The sequence below is a fragment of the Diospyros lotus genome, chromosome 5 (assembly GCF_014633365.1).
Source record: "Diospyros lotus cultivar Yz01 chromosome 5, ASM1463336v1, whole genome shotgun sequence".
Taxonomy (NCBI): Eukaryota; Viridiplantae; Streptophyta; class Magnoliopsida; order Ericales; family Ebenaceae; genus Diospyros; species Diospyros lotus.
Window position 1 is genome coordinate 12,261,239 of NC_068342.1, and position 15,649 is coordinate 12,276,887.

Consider the following 15,649-nt stretch of genomic DNA (forward strand, 5'->3'; position numbering starts at 1 on the left):
GTTTTTTTTTGTATGAGTTGTTTTCATTTGTTTTGTGCCTTTTAAAGCTGTTGCCTTGTTGTTGATTATTTTGTGCATGAGCTTTTCCACACCCACATCCATATCCATGTCCACGTTCACGTCCATGGTATGATGTTGCATTTGGTTCAGGCAATGTTGTGGAGCCAGTTAGACGTGACATATGATTTTTTATTAATAATTCATTATTTTGTTCAACTACAAGCAGGCATGAAAAGAGTTCTGAGTACTTTTTAAACTTACGCTCACGATATTGCTGCTGTAAGAGTACATTCGAGGCATGAAAAGTGGAGAAAGTCTTTTCTAACATATCTTCATCGGTAATTTTTTCTCCACAAATAGTTAATTTAGAAGTTATTCTAAATAATTTAGAATTATATTCACAGTTTTGAAGTCCTTAAAGGTGCAAATGTATCCATTATTGTCATTTGTATAATTCTGTAATGAACAAATAACATAATTAAATACTGTATAATTATATAATTAATGTCAATTGGACATAAGCTATTTACTTTTCATTAGGGACAAGCATTAGATCATACATCACATATAGAAAATAAATATTCTTCAAGATATGTGCTACTTCAATAGTATAATATAATTTAAAAATAATGACATATTTTGGACTATTATTACTTCATGAGCAATAGTTTAATATTCTTGAAGAATATTGATATATTAATTAAAGATGAAAATAATGTATGAATTAATGAAGAAACTATTAGCATATCAATTAAAGAAGGAAATAAGATACAATTAACATATCAATTAAAGGAAATATTGCAAGATTATATCAATTAATTAATTTCATATCAATTTAAAGGAATTATTGCAAGATCATATCAATTAAAGAAAAATATTGAATGATTATATCAATTAAAGGAAATATTGCATAATTATATCAATTAAAAAATATTGATATGATAAAAAATGATTTCATAAATTTGTAATGACATATAATATTAAATTTGATAAAAGTTTGTTTTTCAATAGCATGTAATATTTTATTGGAATATTGTAATAAGTTGTGCTACTTCAGGATCAACAATATATTCAATCTAATAAATTATATTATTTATAAACAAATAACATATTTAAAAAATGTAAAAGAAATCTCTACTTCGTTAAGAGTAATACTAAGATATTATTCTAAAATATTTGAAATAAGATGAAATTGTGAAACAATTGAGAATAAGATCCATGATAAGAGAGAGAGGTCAATAGACAGACAGAGTTGAAGAAAATAAACTTGAGATTGTGGTTTAAAAAATTTGAAATCGTCTTGATAATGTGTAGTAAAATAGATATAAAAAATAATAATTAAATATAATTATATATAGATTAAAGTGAAATCAACTCGAATAAGTCAATGGTGAAACCCGTATAAAGAGAGAGAAATAGAGATAAATTATAGGAAAAAGATTAATATAATATTACATCAAAAAATCTGTATTATATTAAGAATCAAAACTCTATATTTATAGAAAGAAGTTAGAGTTACAATATTCATTCACTAATAATTAATAATTTAAAACACATTTGAATTAAAAAGGAAAGGAAAAGAAACACTAGAAAGTATATACAGCATTTAGCATGGACTTAGGTGGCTGCAACAGAGAGAACATCACGATCCTCTCTTCGACTTCGGGTCTTTGAATTCCAATGAATCCTCCTTCTCCATCTTCTCTCGAAACCCTTGCTCTCACTCACCGCACTCTCCATGTTTGCTCACTCTTCGGCCATCTTGGGCCACATTCACTTCCTGCTCGAGACAGTCGACGAATCGAACTCCGACGACGTCTTTTCAGGAGCTTTGCCAGGTATTTCTCAGAACTCCACAGTGTAATAGGCATGATTGTGAATGAGTGGAAATTTCCCTATCTTGTTCATTGATCCCCAATCAGCTTTCTCGAACATATGGATTGTGCGTTAATCGATTTTCATTTGGTTTTACTAGTTTAAGTTTTGGAACTGTTCGTTTTGCTTGTTTCTGATGTTGATTCTGTCGTTGGAACTGTGTTTTGCTTACCAAAAAATAGAACTGGCTATCATGCTATCTCCCACGCTGGTTTGAGATTCTGGTTGTCTGAGCCGAAAACGGACTGAAAGATTGCTGTAGGGTGTGAACTTTTAGTTCAATTCCCCCCGTGAATTGAAGTTCACTTGGGAATATATACATTTATATATTATACATTTTATATGTCCATAAATCTGTGGTGAAGTTCCCTGGGAGTGAACATGATCACGCTGAACGTGCAACTTAGATGAAATAGCAAAAAAAGGCGTGCAACTTAGAACTGCTACAAGGCTTATAATAGTTGAGGGAAAAGGACGTTCGTGGCAGGGGACGGGTCTTGGCATATGTTGCACGGCAAAAAAGTTGGCAAAAAATATGGAATCGACATGTGTCTGATGCAAGAAAATAAGAATTAATCTACTTTGCCCGAGAGATTGACAGAGGGGTTACTGAAAGGGGTCAAAAGGACCAAAATGCCCTCGCCCACTTTATAAATTTGCAAAATGTGCCACTGCCCGCTGCTCTCTCCTCTCCCTTCCCATGGTAGCCAATGCAACCGCCGCCTTGCTGCTGCCTTTGCCTTGTTGTCTCGCCGCCGTCGCCTCGCTGCCATCACCTCGTCGACCGCCGCTGCATCCTCGGTGGAGGGAAAATGCAACGACGGTTGGCGAGGCGAGGGCAGCGGCGAGGCGGCAGTTGCATCGGTGGCCATGGGAAGGGAGAGGAGAGAGCAGTGGGAAGTGGCACATTTTGGTTTTTTTGACCCCCTTTGGTAACCCCCTTTGTCAATCTCTCAGGCAAAGTAGCACTGCCCAGAAAATAAATACCTTAAAACTATTCAACATTCATGATTTTTCCTCCTTGCTGTAATCAACAGATTGACAGTCATCCTGGTAATTGGTTATTGATTATTAAAATTGTCTATTTTCCTACAATCCAAATTATAGCACGAGCTCTTGTAACATCTTAATTAGTGTCTAACAGCGAACCAATGATTGAGGATATCTTGCAGGGCAGTATGTAAGATCATATGTCATGAATGGGTGTCAAAATGCTCATCAGGAATCATGATGAATGTTATGATCCCAAGCACACTTTGTTGTGGGTAATAAATTTATGATGGTTTTTACAAATCTAAAGGATGTTCCCTGTGCACAAGGCTTCTTGCCTTGTGAGGGTTGAGAGAGGGGTAATTTTTGTTTTCACTCCTCAACCTTTGCAAGTGGCTGTTTCCACAATTGAAACCCGTGGCATTCCAATCACAAAGGAGCAACTTTAGACTTTACTATTGCTACCAATAATCGCCCTCAATTTAACTAACTTTTTATATAATATTAACTTTTTTTACTAGTCTAATGTAGATTCATGGGCATAAACATGATGAATTTGGAAAATGATGAAACTTTTTACAACAAAAATTCCTAAACACAACTTTATAGAATTTTGAATGTGTGTTAATGTTCATCTTGTTGCCTTTTGTTGGTCCCTGTACACAACTAATTGCTATGGTTCCACCTCTCCCATTTAATTCCTCCAATAAGAATGTATATGATTTCCTTCTTTTGACAATACGTTTTACTAATTCATTTAGATGCTTAATTTGATTTTTCTTAGTTGGATCAGAAATTGCTTCATGCTTATGGCACATGTGGTATGTATCAATAAATGGTAAAGCAGAAATGTGTGGAGATAATTGCTTTGTGTTTTGACTGTTTTCAAGTTAATGATATAGCTGTAATGCAAGGCACACTTGGAAGATTAGGTATACCTGTGTTCCCTAATCAGAGTGCCTTGTCCCTCTTGCCTGAGGTCTACATTTATTTGCTATAGAGTTTAAACAATTGTTTGTTAAGTACTCGATTTATAGAAATCTCCAAAATGTGTTAAATGATATCTTGAACCTTCTAAGACATGCAGCCTCTTCTTAAAGTATCTTTGCACTTTAGACTTTCCATTTTAGTCTGCAATACAAAAACAAGAAATAATAATGTTATCAAATAATTGCTGGAGTGTAATTGGTCTGGTTTACATGTGAAAAACAAGTGCAATATTTTGAACTTGATTAATTGCTTGGATATTTGAACTTAGACCATGCTGTTTGTCTTGTTCAGGCAATGTAAAAATAGATTTTTCCTTTTCCTTTTTATATTGTGAACTGAGAGAAGTACTAATGAAAGAGAAAACCAGATTTAGAACTGTTGTGAGATCACTGCCTAATTGAAACGTTTTAACGGGCAATGATGGTTGGCAAATTGTTGAAATACATAATAAAAGCCCATATGGTACTACACTGGGTTGTAACGGGTTATTTTTCTCACCCGTATTGAATGCATATGAGAATGCACACTAGTTATTTTTGTGACAATACTTTGATATAGACAATTTATTTTCTTCTCCTACCTTGATATGACAATTTAATGCATACAACAGTTTGTAACAAAACGGGATGAGGAACTCCAAAGAAAACTTGGTGGGAAACCCTTAGATAGCATATGGATATAATACAAAAGATATGGTTATGGACAAAGATGGTTGGAGGGCTAAAATTCATGTAGCCGACGTCACCTAGTGGGATTAAGGCTTGTGATTGTTGTTGTTGTATTTGACCTTGATTTCATGGGGAATTCTATAGTTATATTTTTTGTAGAATAAATCAATCTCATTCATTCATGTATAAAATTGATACAAGAGCTTTCTTATAGACATATACTCTTGGATCCTAAAGACTTCTACTCCAATACTACTCCCTAATATGTCTCCTAATTTGTAGGAAGAGATCAGATTACAAAAACAATAAAATAGAAAATAAGAAACTGATAATATACATGAATAAATACTAAGAGAAGATAGAGATAAAAGTCTCCCTTTGATAGGACTCTTAGGACTGCTATCACCAACACTCCCCCTCAAACTGGGGAATGTATATCACTCATCCCTAGTTTGGATACTAGGTCTTCAAACTGTGCGGTAGGCAATCCTTTTGTTAGAATATCAGCCACTTGACACCTTGATGGCACATATGAGATATTGAGGAGACCTGAATCAAGCTTTTCTTTGAGGAAATGACGATCAATTTCAATATGTTTTGTTCGGTTATGTTGGACTGGATTATGAGCTATACTGATCGTTGACTGGTTATCACATAGCAACTCAATGGGTCTTTGTACTGGAATTTTTAGATCTTCTAGTACTATCTGCAACCATAGAAGTTCGCATACTCCTAGAGCCATAGCTCGAAACTCAACTTCTGCACTTGATCTTGCTACAACTCCTTGCTTCTTGCTTCTCCAAGATACCAGATTACCCCCTAGGAACACACAATACCCAGTCGTGGATCTCCTATCAACTAGAGACCTCCCATAGTCAGCATCCACATATCCTTGAATCTTTAAAACATCCCCTGGGGTAAATAAGATTCCCTTTCTTGGTGTAGCTTTAAGATAATTCAAAATCCTTCTTACTGCTTGCATATGTTCCGAGGAGGGATTATGCATAAATTGACTTACAAGGCTCACTGCAAAAGCTATATCAGGTCTAGTATGTGAGAGATAGATCAGCCTACCCACCAGACGTTAAAACCTCCCTTTATCTATCATCTCATCTTTGGTATTTGCTTGCAACTTTAGGTTCGGATCCACTGGTATGTTAGATCCTTTTCCTCCTAGAAGCCCTGTTTCTATAAGTAAGTCCATAATATACTTTCTTTGTGACAAGAATATGCCATCTTTTGAGTATGCAACCTCAATGCTCAAGAAATATTTCAACACCCCAAGTTCTTTAATTTCAAATTCTTTAGCCAAGTTCTGTTTTAAGATTACCTGTTCAGTAGTATCATTACCAGTAACCACAATATCATCCACATATACAAGTAAAGCTGTCATCAGATCACCATGATGCTTGATAAAGAGAGTACGATCCCCCCTGCTTTGATGATATCCCATAGATAGCATAGCTTTAGAAAACCGGCCGAACCAAGCATGTGGAGATTGCTTTAGCCCATAGAGAGCCTTTTTAAGTCTACATACTTTTCCTCCCCCTTCCTGGTGAAAACCAAGAGGTAGTTCCATATATATCTCCTCCTCTAAATCCCCATGCAAGAATGCATTTTTCACATCAAATTGCTGGAGTTGCCACCCATGTATTGCTGTCAATGAAATAAGAAACCGAACAGAAGTCATCTTTGCGACCGGGGCAAAAGTTTCAAGGTAATCAATGCCATAGGATTGGGTGTAGCCCTTGGCAACTAACCTTGCCTTGTACCGGTCAAGAGTACCATCAGCTTTGAATTTCACATTAAATATCCACTGGTAGCCAACCAGCTTAACACCTTTGAGTTTGGCCACGAGATCCAAGTATGATTTTTGTTAAGTGCCCTCATCTCCTCGAGCATAGCTTCTTTCCACTTAGGGTTCTTTAGAGCTTCTTCTACTGATGTTGGGATAACAATAGCATCCAATGAAGAGAGAAATCCTCGGTGGCTAGATGATAGGCGATGATAGGATAAATAATTGGACATGGGATGTTGAGTACATGATCTAATTCCCTTTCGGAGAGCAATAGGAAGATCAAGGTCAGTAGGTTCGGGGCATGGACTGCACTCTGCTGGAGCATCATCTTCACTTGATGTAGGTTCCAGGGCTGGACAAGGGACTGATGATTGGATAGGCTGTTGAGTAGAGATGTGCTGTCGTCTTTTGTAAACAAATGGAGAACCCTTGTACCGAATTGTAGATGGCTGGGAAATGACATGGGCTGGTTGATGGTCACTGCTAGACATTGGGAATAGAGGCTGGTTCATGATGGATGGGCAATGAAGTTCCAAAGGACTGGTTTTTATCAAGGGAACAGAAGTTTCAGAGGCTGGATTTTCGCTGAAATTAGGCTCCCCCTGACTGCTGGTTTGAAGAGGGGCAAAGTATGACTCAATTTCATGGAATGTAACATCCTTAGACACATAGAACTTCCTTAGGGTAGGATAGTAGCATTTGTAACCCTTTTGAGTAGGAGAATAGCCTAGGAAGACACACCTATGAGCCCTTGGGTCAAACTTGTCCCGGTGGTTTTTAGGAATGTGAACAAAACACACACACTCGAAGACTTTAAGTGGCAGTTGAGAATGCAAAGAAAAATCAGGATAGAAGGAGGCTAATTTTTGGAGAGGACTTTGATGTTTTAGGACCCTAGATGGCACTCTATTTATCACATAAGTTGCTGTTAGCACAGCCTCCCCCCAAAATTGTTTTGGAACTTTATGATGGTGAAGAAGCGTGCGGGTGACATTGAGAAGGTGTCTCATCCTTCTCTCAGCCACTCCATTTTGTTGGGGGGTGTCCACACAAGATGATTCATGAATAATGCCTTCTTTTTGGAAAAATAGATGCAAGGGATTATTAAAATAATCCTTTGCATTATCAATCCGGAATTGTTGAATAGATGTGCCAAATTGAGTGAGAATCATTTTGCAGAAGTGTTGTAAAGTAGACCCAATGGCAGATTTGTCTTTTAAAAGGTACACCCAACACATTCTAGTGCAATCATTAATGAAGGTGATGAACCACCTAGCTCCCGAACAGTTTGAAATTTTAGATGGTCCCCAAACATCCGAATGGACTAAGAAGAATGGTTTAGAAGATAATTTATTGCTAATAGGGTAAGGCACTCGGTGGTGCTTTGCCATGACACGCACATCACATTGAAAATCACTAGTCTCTAGGTTTCTAAACAAACTAGGGAACATGTTCTTTAATAAAATGAAAGGAGGATGGCCTGATCTAAGATGGTGGAGCCAAATTGAGGAGAAATCAGTAGAGGTTTCAGTGGAATATGCCATCCCAAGCCTTCTTCTTTTTGTGTTAGGATTCTCCCCTTGCAAAATGTACAACCCATTATACTCTTTAGCCACACCAATCATCTTCCCTGTGTCCTTGGCCTGAAACTTGCACAAATGAGAAGAAAAAACAGCATAGCAGTTTAGATCTTAGGTTAATTGATGAATAGAAATTAGATTGGTAGTCAAATTTGGGACACAAAGAGCATGACTAAGGGTTAAAGAAGGGCTGATGTGAATGGTTCTTGTTCCAGTAATAGGGACTGATACACCATTTGCAATGGTGATTTGTTTGGCAGTGGTAAGGGGCTCATAGGTCTCAAAAAATTGGGATTAGGTGTCATGTGATCCGTGGCTCTCGAATCAAGGATCCACATGTTATCCCTATCAATTTTCGAAGCTGAAAAAGAACAACTGGATAGAGATATACCTTGCTGATCAGTGGAGCATGAAGCTCCATATTGGAAAGTTCTTAGGAAGGCTTTTAGTTTGCTGAGTTCTTCAGTATTTAACAGCTTTAGATCAGCCTTTGTTGGCTCTTTTGGCTCTTCTTTTCCACCCTTTTCTTCCGGATCCTTGCTTGAGAGATAACTTTGAGATCTCATATTCTTGAATCCTCCAATCTTCTTCAACACAGCCTCCTTTCCATGTAATTTAAAACAAGTTTCCCTGGTATGCCGGGGCTTCTTGCAATGAGTACACCATTGTCCTTCTCGACTTGTATTCCTTGTTTGGGTGACTGATCTCCCAAACCTCATCCCATCTCCCTCTTTGTTTTTGATAAAGAGGGTTGATCCTTCAGGACTATAATCAGTAAGCATCACACTTCTTCTATTCTCCTCACTTCGAACGATGGCAAAAACCTTATTTAGGCTAGGAAGTTTGTCCTTACCTAGGACTTGTACCCGAACTTAATCAAACTCTTGATTCAAGCCGGCTAGGAACTCTACAATTCGATCTCTCTCCACAATTTGATGAAGGGCAGCAGCATCTGTTTTGCACACCATTTTAATTGCTTGATACTGATCGAGTTCTAGCCATAAGCCCCTCATTTGGTTGTAGTACTCGGTCACTGTTAGCGGCCCTTGTTTAGTGGAGTTGATCTTTGTTTTTACCTCAAAAATCACTGATGCATCTCTAACCTTGGAGAAGGTTTGCTGGACGGTTTCCCATACTTCCTTAGCTGTGTTTAGGAACATATAGTTCCTACTTATGTCTGGCTGCATTGTACTCCACAGCCATGACAGAATTCTTGAGTCTTCCACATCCCATGCTATGAAGGATGGGTCTTCTTCTTTTGGTGGATCTGCTGTCAAGTGACTTCCTTTGCTTCGGCCCTTGAGGAGAGTTCTGACCGGTTGAGCCCATTGAAGATAATTCCTACCATCTAATCGGTAGGATTGATGAAGAGTTGGCAATTCGGCAGCCATAGGAGTAGAGTTTACCGAATTTAGATCTCCGATTATGTTAGAAGAAGGAGGGGATGTCTCTGTCATACTGTCAAAGGCTTCCGAGATCACTCACTGATGGAAGAAGGAAGCCTCAGCAACGGAAGAAAAAATCTGCAATGAAGGCAGGTGCAATGGAAGGAAGGAGCACTCAGCAACGGAAGATTTTGGCACCAGGGATGGGCTAGAGAGATGCTGGCGATCAGATCTGGAGCATCCGGAGGTGAAAGGGCTGCGGACGCTCCTTCATGCGTCGGCGCATGGAGTCGGAAGCGAACTGACAGCGGCGCGTGGGAACTCTGATGGCGGTGGTTCTCCGGTGGTCGGCCGATCTAATGACGGCGAACCCAATAGTGGTGGCGGTGCTCGAAGGGGGTGGCCGGACAGATGCGTTTCTACGTGAACAGTGACGGTGACGGTGAACAGTGATTGTGCAATGAATGCACTTGAAGTTGTGCAAGGAAAGCACTAGGGTTTACCGTATCAGCCTATTAACGGGGCTCTGATACCATGTAGAATAAATCAATCTCATTCATTCATGTATAAAATTGATACAAGAGCTTTCTTATAGACATACACTCTTGGATCCTAAAGACTTCTACTCCAATACTACTCCCTAATATGTCTCCTAATTTGTAGGAAGAGATCAGATTACAAAAACAATAAAATAGAATATAAGAAACTGATAATATACATGGATAAATACTAAGAGAAGATAGAGATAAAAGTCTCCCTTTGATAGGACTCTCAGGATTGCTATCGCCAACATTTTCTGATTAATCACCTCAGAGAAAGTTGCCTTTTTTTGTTTTTTTTTTTTATGCTCGGTGAAAGTTGCCATTCATTACATGAATTACTAGCATTCCTGGAAATTGAATTTTGGTGATCTTAAAATGCTAATGTTACTCATGCTTGTCATGATTCAGTTAGTCTTAAAGAGCTGCAATTTGAGCAACTTATGGGGATAACTACAAACTCAAAATCTTTCTTCTGCCCCCTGTTTCTGAGCATTTTCCATAAACCCAAACCTGTCTTCATAATTATTAGTTTCACTTTTCCAACGCTGTTTGTTTAAAGTTTCTAGAGAAAATTAGGACAAGAGCATACAGGCGTAGGACAAATAGCTGTTGTCTTTCTGTGGAAAGACAAAGCAAAAAACAAAAATATTTGGAAATTATGACCCTAAAATTCCAGGATGATATCAAATGCATAATAACTTTAAAATCAAGTTGTCATATGTTTAATGAAATAATTTTGTTCATATTTTTTTCTCTAGCTTATATCATACATATACATATGCATCTTATATACATATAACATATGCAGGATTGATTTCTGATGAGTTATCTATTAACTTTGATTGGTTTTTACAAAACTATATTCTTGTTATTCTTTGTAGTTCTGTTAAAAAGAAGATGCAGTTATTGACCAGCATTAAGGCTCTTATATACTAAAGCTTGTGTTTTGATATTTTCATAATTTATGCTTGTACTTGCCATAAAGTGAAGATTCATGACTGCAGTTGCTTATTTTTGCTCTCTTATCAGTATTAACTACGAGATCTATGGTTATATTGTTTGATAGTGAATGTTACTTGGTCAAGAATCTTACTTCTGATCTTCCTTTCTTCTAATTGTTTGAGAAATATATTTTATTTTTCCTTTTGATTTAGGATTCTTATTTCCTTTTAGTTTTGGATTCTTATTTTTATTTGGAGTTGGATTCCTATTCCTATTATAATTATTTTCCTCTTTAGTTTAGGATTCCCTTCTATAAATAGAGATGTTATGTAGTAGTTTTATCATCAATTGGAATGAAATCATAAGTCTTCTTTAGAGAAAGATTTCTCTTATTTTCCCTTTTACCTTGTGGATTCCTAAGGATTAGAGTGTAACTGTATCCTTGGCATGGCCTACCTAGGTGGTGATTTGACCATTCATCTATATTAACTTTGTTCATTCATAGTGGGGTTTCAACCCCGCCAAGATTGGATTGAGCAGCCCATCCATGTTTTAGTGGCAAATTGGTATTAGAGCTTGATTACAAATCCTACTGTATTAAGCCTAGGTATTAAAGATGTCTCCACGAAGAAATTGTAACAACCAAGAACACCTTATTTGTGATGTTGTCCTAGAAGACATGTGATGTGAGATTGAACTACTTCAACAATGTCTTGAACAATATGAACAATGTGAGAATCATAACCATGAATTAGACTAAGAGCAACAAGATGGAGTATAAAGGAGGAGATCAACCCATTCCATCATGATGAAAGCTATTCATCTGACCAAGAAGTTCAATCATGACATTGTGCACGCCGAGCTTTGAATCCTGCCATGGTTGAAGAAGATGATTGGTCTCGTCATAATATATTTTCACACAAGATGTACTTCACATGGGGAAATTTGTGACATTGTTATTGTTAGATATAAGCCCTTAAGACCAGTTCTAGTGACACAATAGGGCTTGATCTTGTAATTCTTTAAACCTTATTTAATGGCAAGTTTTATGTTTAATTGAAATTGCAATATGATTTAAATTGAACACACAAATATCCTTTAGTATAATAAGGAGTGGATACCATTCTTAATTGTTAAGAATAATTGAGACGGATAATCCACAATACGTTATACTATAAATATGTTCCTGGCCATAGAGTTCCTAACTTGGATAATTAGTAACTCGCAAAGGCTGGCACATCGTCTTCCTCCTTGTTCGGTATAAGATACCGAAAGACAAGATTGGTGGGTCTCGTACCACTCTGTATAAGATACAGAAGAAAGACGAGTGGGTGCTCGTTATAAGAACAAGTTCACTGAACGGGACTATTAATATTGAATCACATGGGTTTTATCTCACGGGTCAATGATTTAATATTAACTACGGATTTGCATTAGTCCTTAGACCTGAGATGACATGGATATCTGTGTGTTAGTGGATTAGGATATCAGCGATATTATATGGTTGTCCTAATCAGGGATAGCCGTACGTATCTATGTGCCTAGTTTAGTGACACACGAGGTATGTGTGCATCAGACATGGAATCTATCATCTCGAGATATACGAGGAAGATATCCTATGCGATTCAGTGGTCACTTGACGATAAATCCTTGGCCGAGGTAATATGACGACGGAATTTGGATTTCGTAGAGGTTGTGTCATATTAGTCAAGTGTGATTATTGGATTTGGTCATACGACGAGATCGAGAGATTTGACCTACTGACCGTGATCTCATATCTCGTCGGGATATAGTATGATAAAGGGACTGTATTGCAGGGCACCGTAGTGTAAGGTTCACATTCCCGCTTCACATTAAATTGGATAATCATGACATATTGCTAGATGTCACTCATGTTTTACGAGAATTAATAATTGATTAATTCTCGTTGCCAATTTAATTGTGAACCCAGAAAGTCCCACCCAATAGAAGTCGTTTTAAAAGAAAAAGGGGCAAATTTAGTAATTATGGAATTACTAAATTATAAATGCAATTATTTAAGAAATAAGAATAATTAAATAAGTAATATGATTATTTATTTAATTATTAATTTGGATTGGGCTTTTTGCTAGCACCTAAAGCCCGGCCCAATAGCATTTAGGGTTTTAGGGTTTCTTGTCTATAAATATAACATTAAACCCAAAATCCAATGCATCAATCAGTTGAATCAAAACGGAAATTTTAGAGAAAATTTCGAGTCCCTTTTTCTCTCAAGTCTATTGAAGTCTTGACGATTTCGGGTGGACCGACTCGGCATCTCACGCGTGGGAGATATCAGGCGGGTTATCGGCAACAAAATCAGATTTCGTTTCGAGGTAACTTTTCATTTTATGTCTTCGATTTAACCGTAAGATTTGAAAAACGTGATACCAATAAAATCAGATTTTATTTTCCGCTGCGTATGATCAGATCAATGTTTTCCAACAGTTATTGATGGGGTTAACTGTGAGAACGTTGTATCTTCAACAATGGTTGATAAGCTTAAACTTTCTGTTGAAGTGCATTCAAATCCTTATAAGCTTACTTGGCTACGGAATGGTAATGATGTGAAGGTCATGAAGCGATGCTTAGTAGAATTTTCTAGTGGCAAGAAATATCATGACAAGGTGTGGTGTGATGTTATTCCTATAGATGCTTTTCATATGTTATTGGGTCGTGTTGATTCTTGGGCAAAAATATGGGGAATGATTGACTGGGATCTCAAGAGATTTATTGGTCAAATCATCCCTAGTTTAGCAACTGATCCTATCCCTAGTTTAGAAACTGTTTTTTGACTATTTTTGGATACTTTCCTATCCCTTGTGCAGTCAACCTTTCCTACTTTTTGTATAGCCTATCTTTCCTAGTTTTAACACAAATTTAATCTTTCCTACGGTGTAATTTCCAACCTTATAAATGGGGTTGTACCACTCATGTAAATATACGATACCGTTTATTTCTCACATGGTATCAAAGCTTTAGTTTTTCAGTCGTCTCGTTGCTGCCTTTGTTTGGTTAATGTGTGCCTTCATCGCCACAATGTTGCCTTCATTGTTTTACCCCTTTTTCTACCTTAATTATCTTGTATCATGTCAGAAATCTCCGAAACAACCACTCCTATGGCTACAGGAGATGCTGTTCCATTTGAACAACCACTTGCTAATACTCCTATCAGTGAGCTACAAGAGATGCACCCTTCATACTGACTAGATGGCAAGAACTATCTCCAATGGTCTCAACTAGTAAGAACTTTTTCTGAAGGGTCAAGGAAAGATAGCCCATCTAACTGGACTAACACCCTAGGCCTTTGATCCAGCATTCACTACATGGGACGTTGAGGACTCAATGCTAATGTCTTGGCTTTGGAGTTCTATGTTGCCAGACGTAAGTAGAAACTGCATTGTTAGGACCTTGATCCTGACAGTAGAGAATTCTCCTCGAGTGAGGGAAATTAGGGTAGGAGTCTAGGAAGAAAAAGAGAAGGAAAGAACGAGATAGAAAGAGAGAGAAAAATAGAGAGAAGAAATGAGAGAGAAGACTGAAACAGAGGGATTTTTGGGAGAGAACTGAGAGATAGGGGAGGAAATCAAAGGTTTACTATGAAATTCATCAATGATCTCTTATTGAGAAGGCAAACCCTTTATATAGGCCCCTCTTCCCGCCAATCATTGGCAGTTACATCCTAATAACTGGGTAGTTATTCCTCTAACAATATTAACAGTCTCCTCTAAACCACCTAACTGCTATTTAAAACCTACTGTTACAACCATCTATTGTTACATTGTTAACCCTACTGTTACAACCACCCCTACAACCTTCTTAACCGTCGAACCACCATCTAACCACCGTAGGGTCTTGACAATTACCCTTTGGTTCACGACTTTCTTGTCCTCAAGAAAGTGAGAGTAGCCTGGTTGATTGCGAAAACTGCGGTAATAGATCAAGATATTACAACCTTCCAATCTTAGCTCTTTTCCCTCTCTTCCACAACTTGATTGGAGCAAGCTTGAAAAACTTTTGTAAACCTAACAAATTGTCAATAGCTCGCATGTACTCATTGGTTGGGACAAAACCCGAAGCGACCGCTTTCTGGTTGTCATAGTTAGTAGCTGGAACTAGCTAACCGTTGTTCACACAAAATTTCCACATCACCCGCCCTTGCAATGTTGGTTGTTTCATGAATTTCTTTTTCAAAGGAATCAGATTGTTCCTTTGTACCTGCTATTCAAACAACCTGATCGTTATAGTTTCCCTTTGGATAATGCTTTTCACCGCTAACATCTTTTTTGGTATTGCAGTCATCCTTCTTGTCAATATTACCAAAATCAGAACACTTCTTCTTCTCAAAATCTAAAGCAAGCAGTGAATCATGTCCCCATAATCTTGACTTCTCCTTAGGCTTCTTTATTTTAAGGAACTCTTGAGGCTGTAATGCTTCATTACCAACTTCCTTCTTATTCCTTTTTTCTCCCTTAGACATTCCAAAATTCATTTCCAAAAAAATAGTTTTGTCTTCCTGAGTTGAACTCTGAGATTTGACAATGGGGTAGGGATTAATCATAAGATTTGGTCGTTTCCCTAAAATAATCGGATCAGAATATTCTTTGGAAAGCAAACAAGTAGGTAGTCTAACCTAATGCCGTCTAGCAAACCTTAACATGTATTGGTCCATCACCAAACTTCTAAATTCATCCCAAATTTCACGCATGTGATTGATCTCCTCTATCAATGAATCAAAAGTACTATCTAGCTTCTTATCCACCGTCGGTTCTACAGATCCAATGTGGACCTGCCTCTTCGTCATTGTTGCCGTCACTTGTTGAAACTGTGCCTCCATTTGCGTCATTCTTGTTCCATATGC

The 15,649-nt window shown here is 37.5% G+C and overlaps 1 protein-coding gene across 1 annotated transcript in view; it reads left to right on the forward strand.

Moving 5' to 3' along the window:
* Positions 1-1,626: 1,626 nt before the first annotated feature.
* Positions 1,627-15,649, forward strand: part of LOC127802100 (uncharacterized) — a 106,760-nt gene continuing 92,737 nt past the window's right edge. The window contains 1 exon segment of the mRNA XM_052337790.1: positions 1,627-1,838. Within this exon segment, the coding sequence (XP_052193750.1) occupies positions 1,739-1,838 (100 nt within the window). The 5' untranslated portion in view covers positions 1,627-1,738.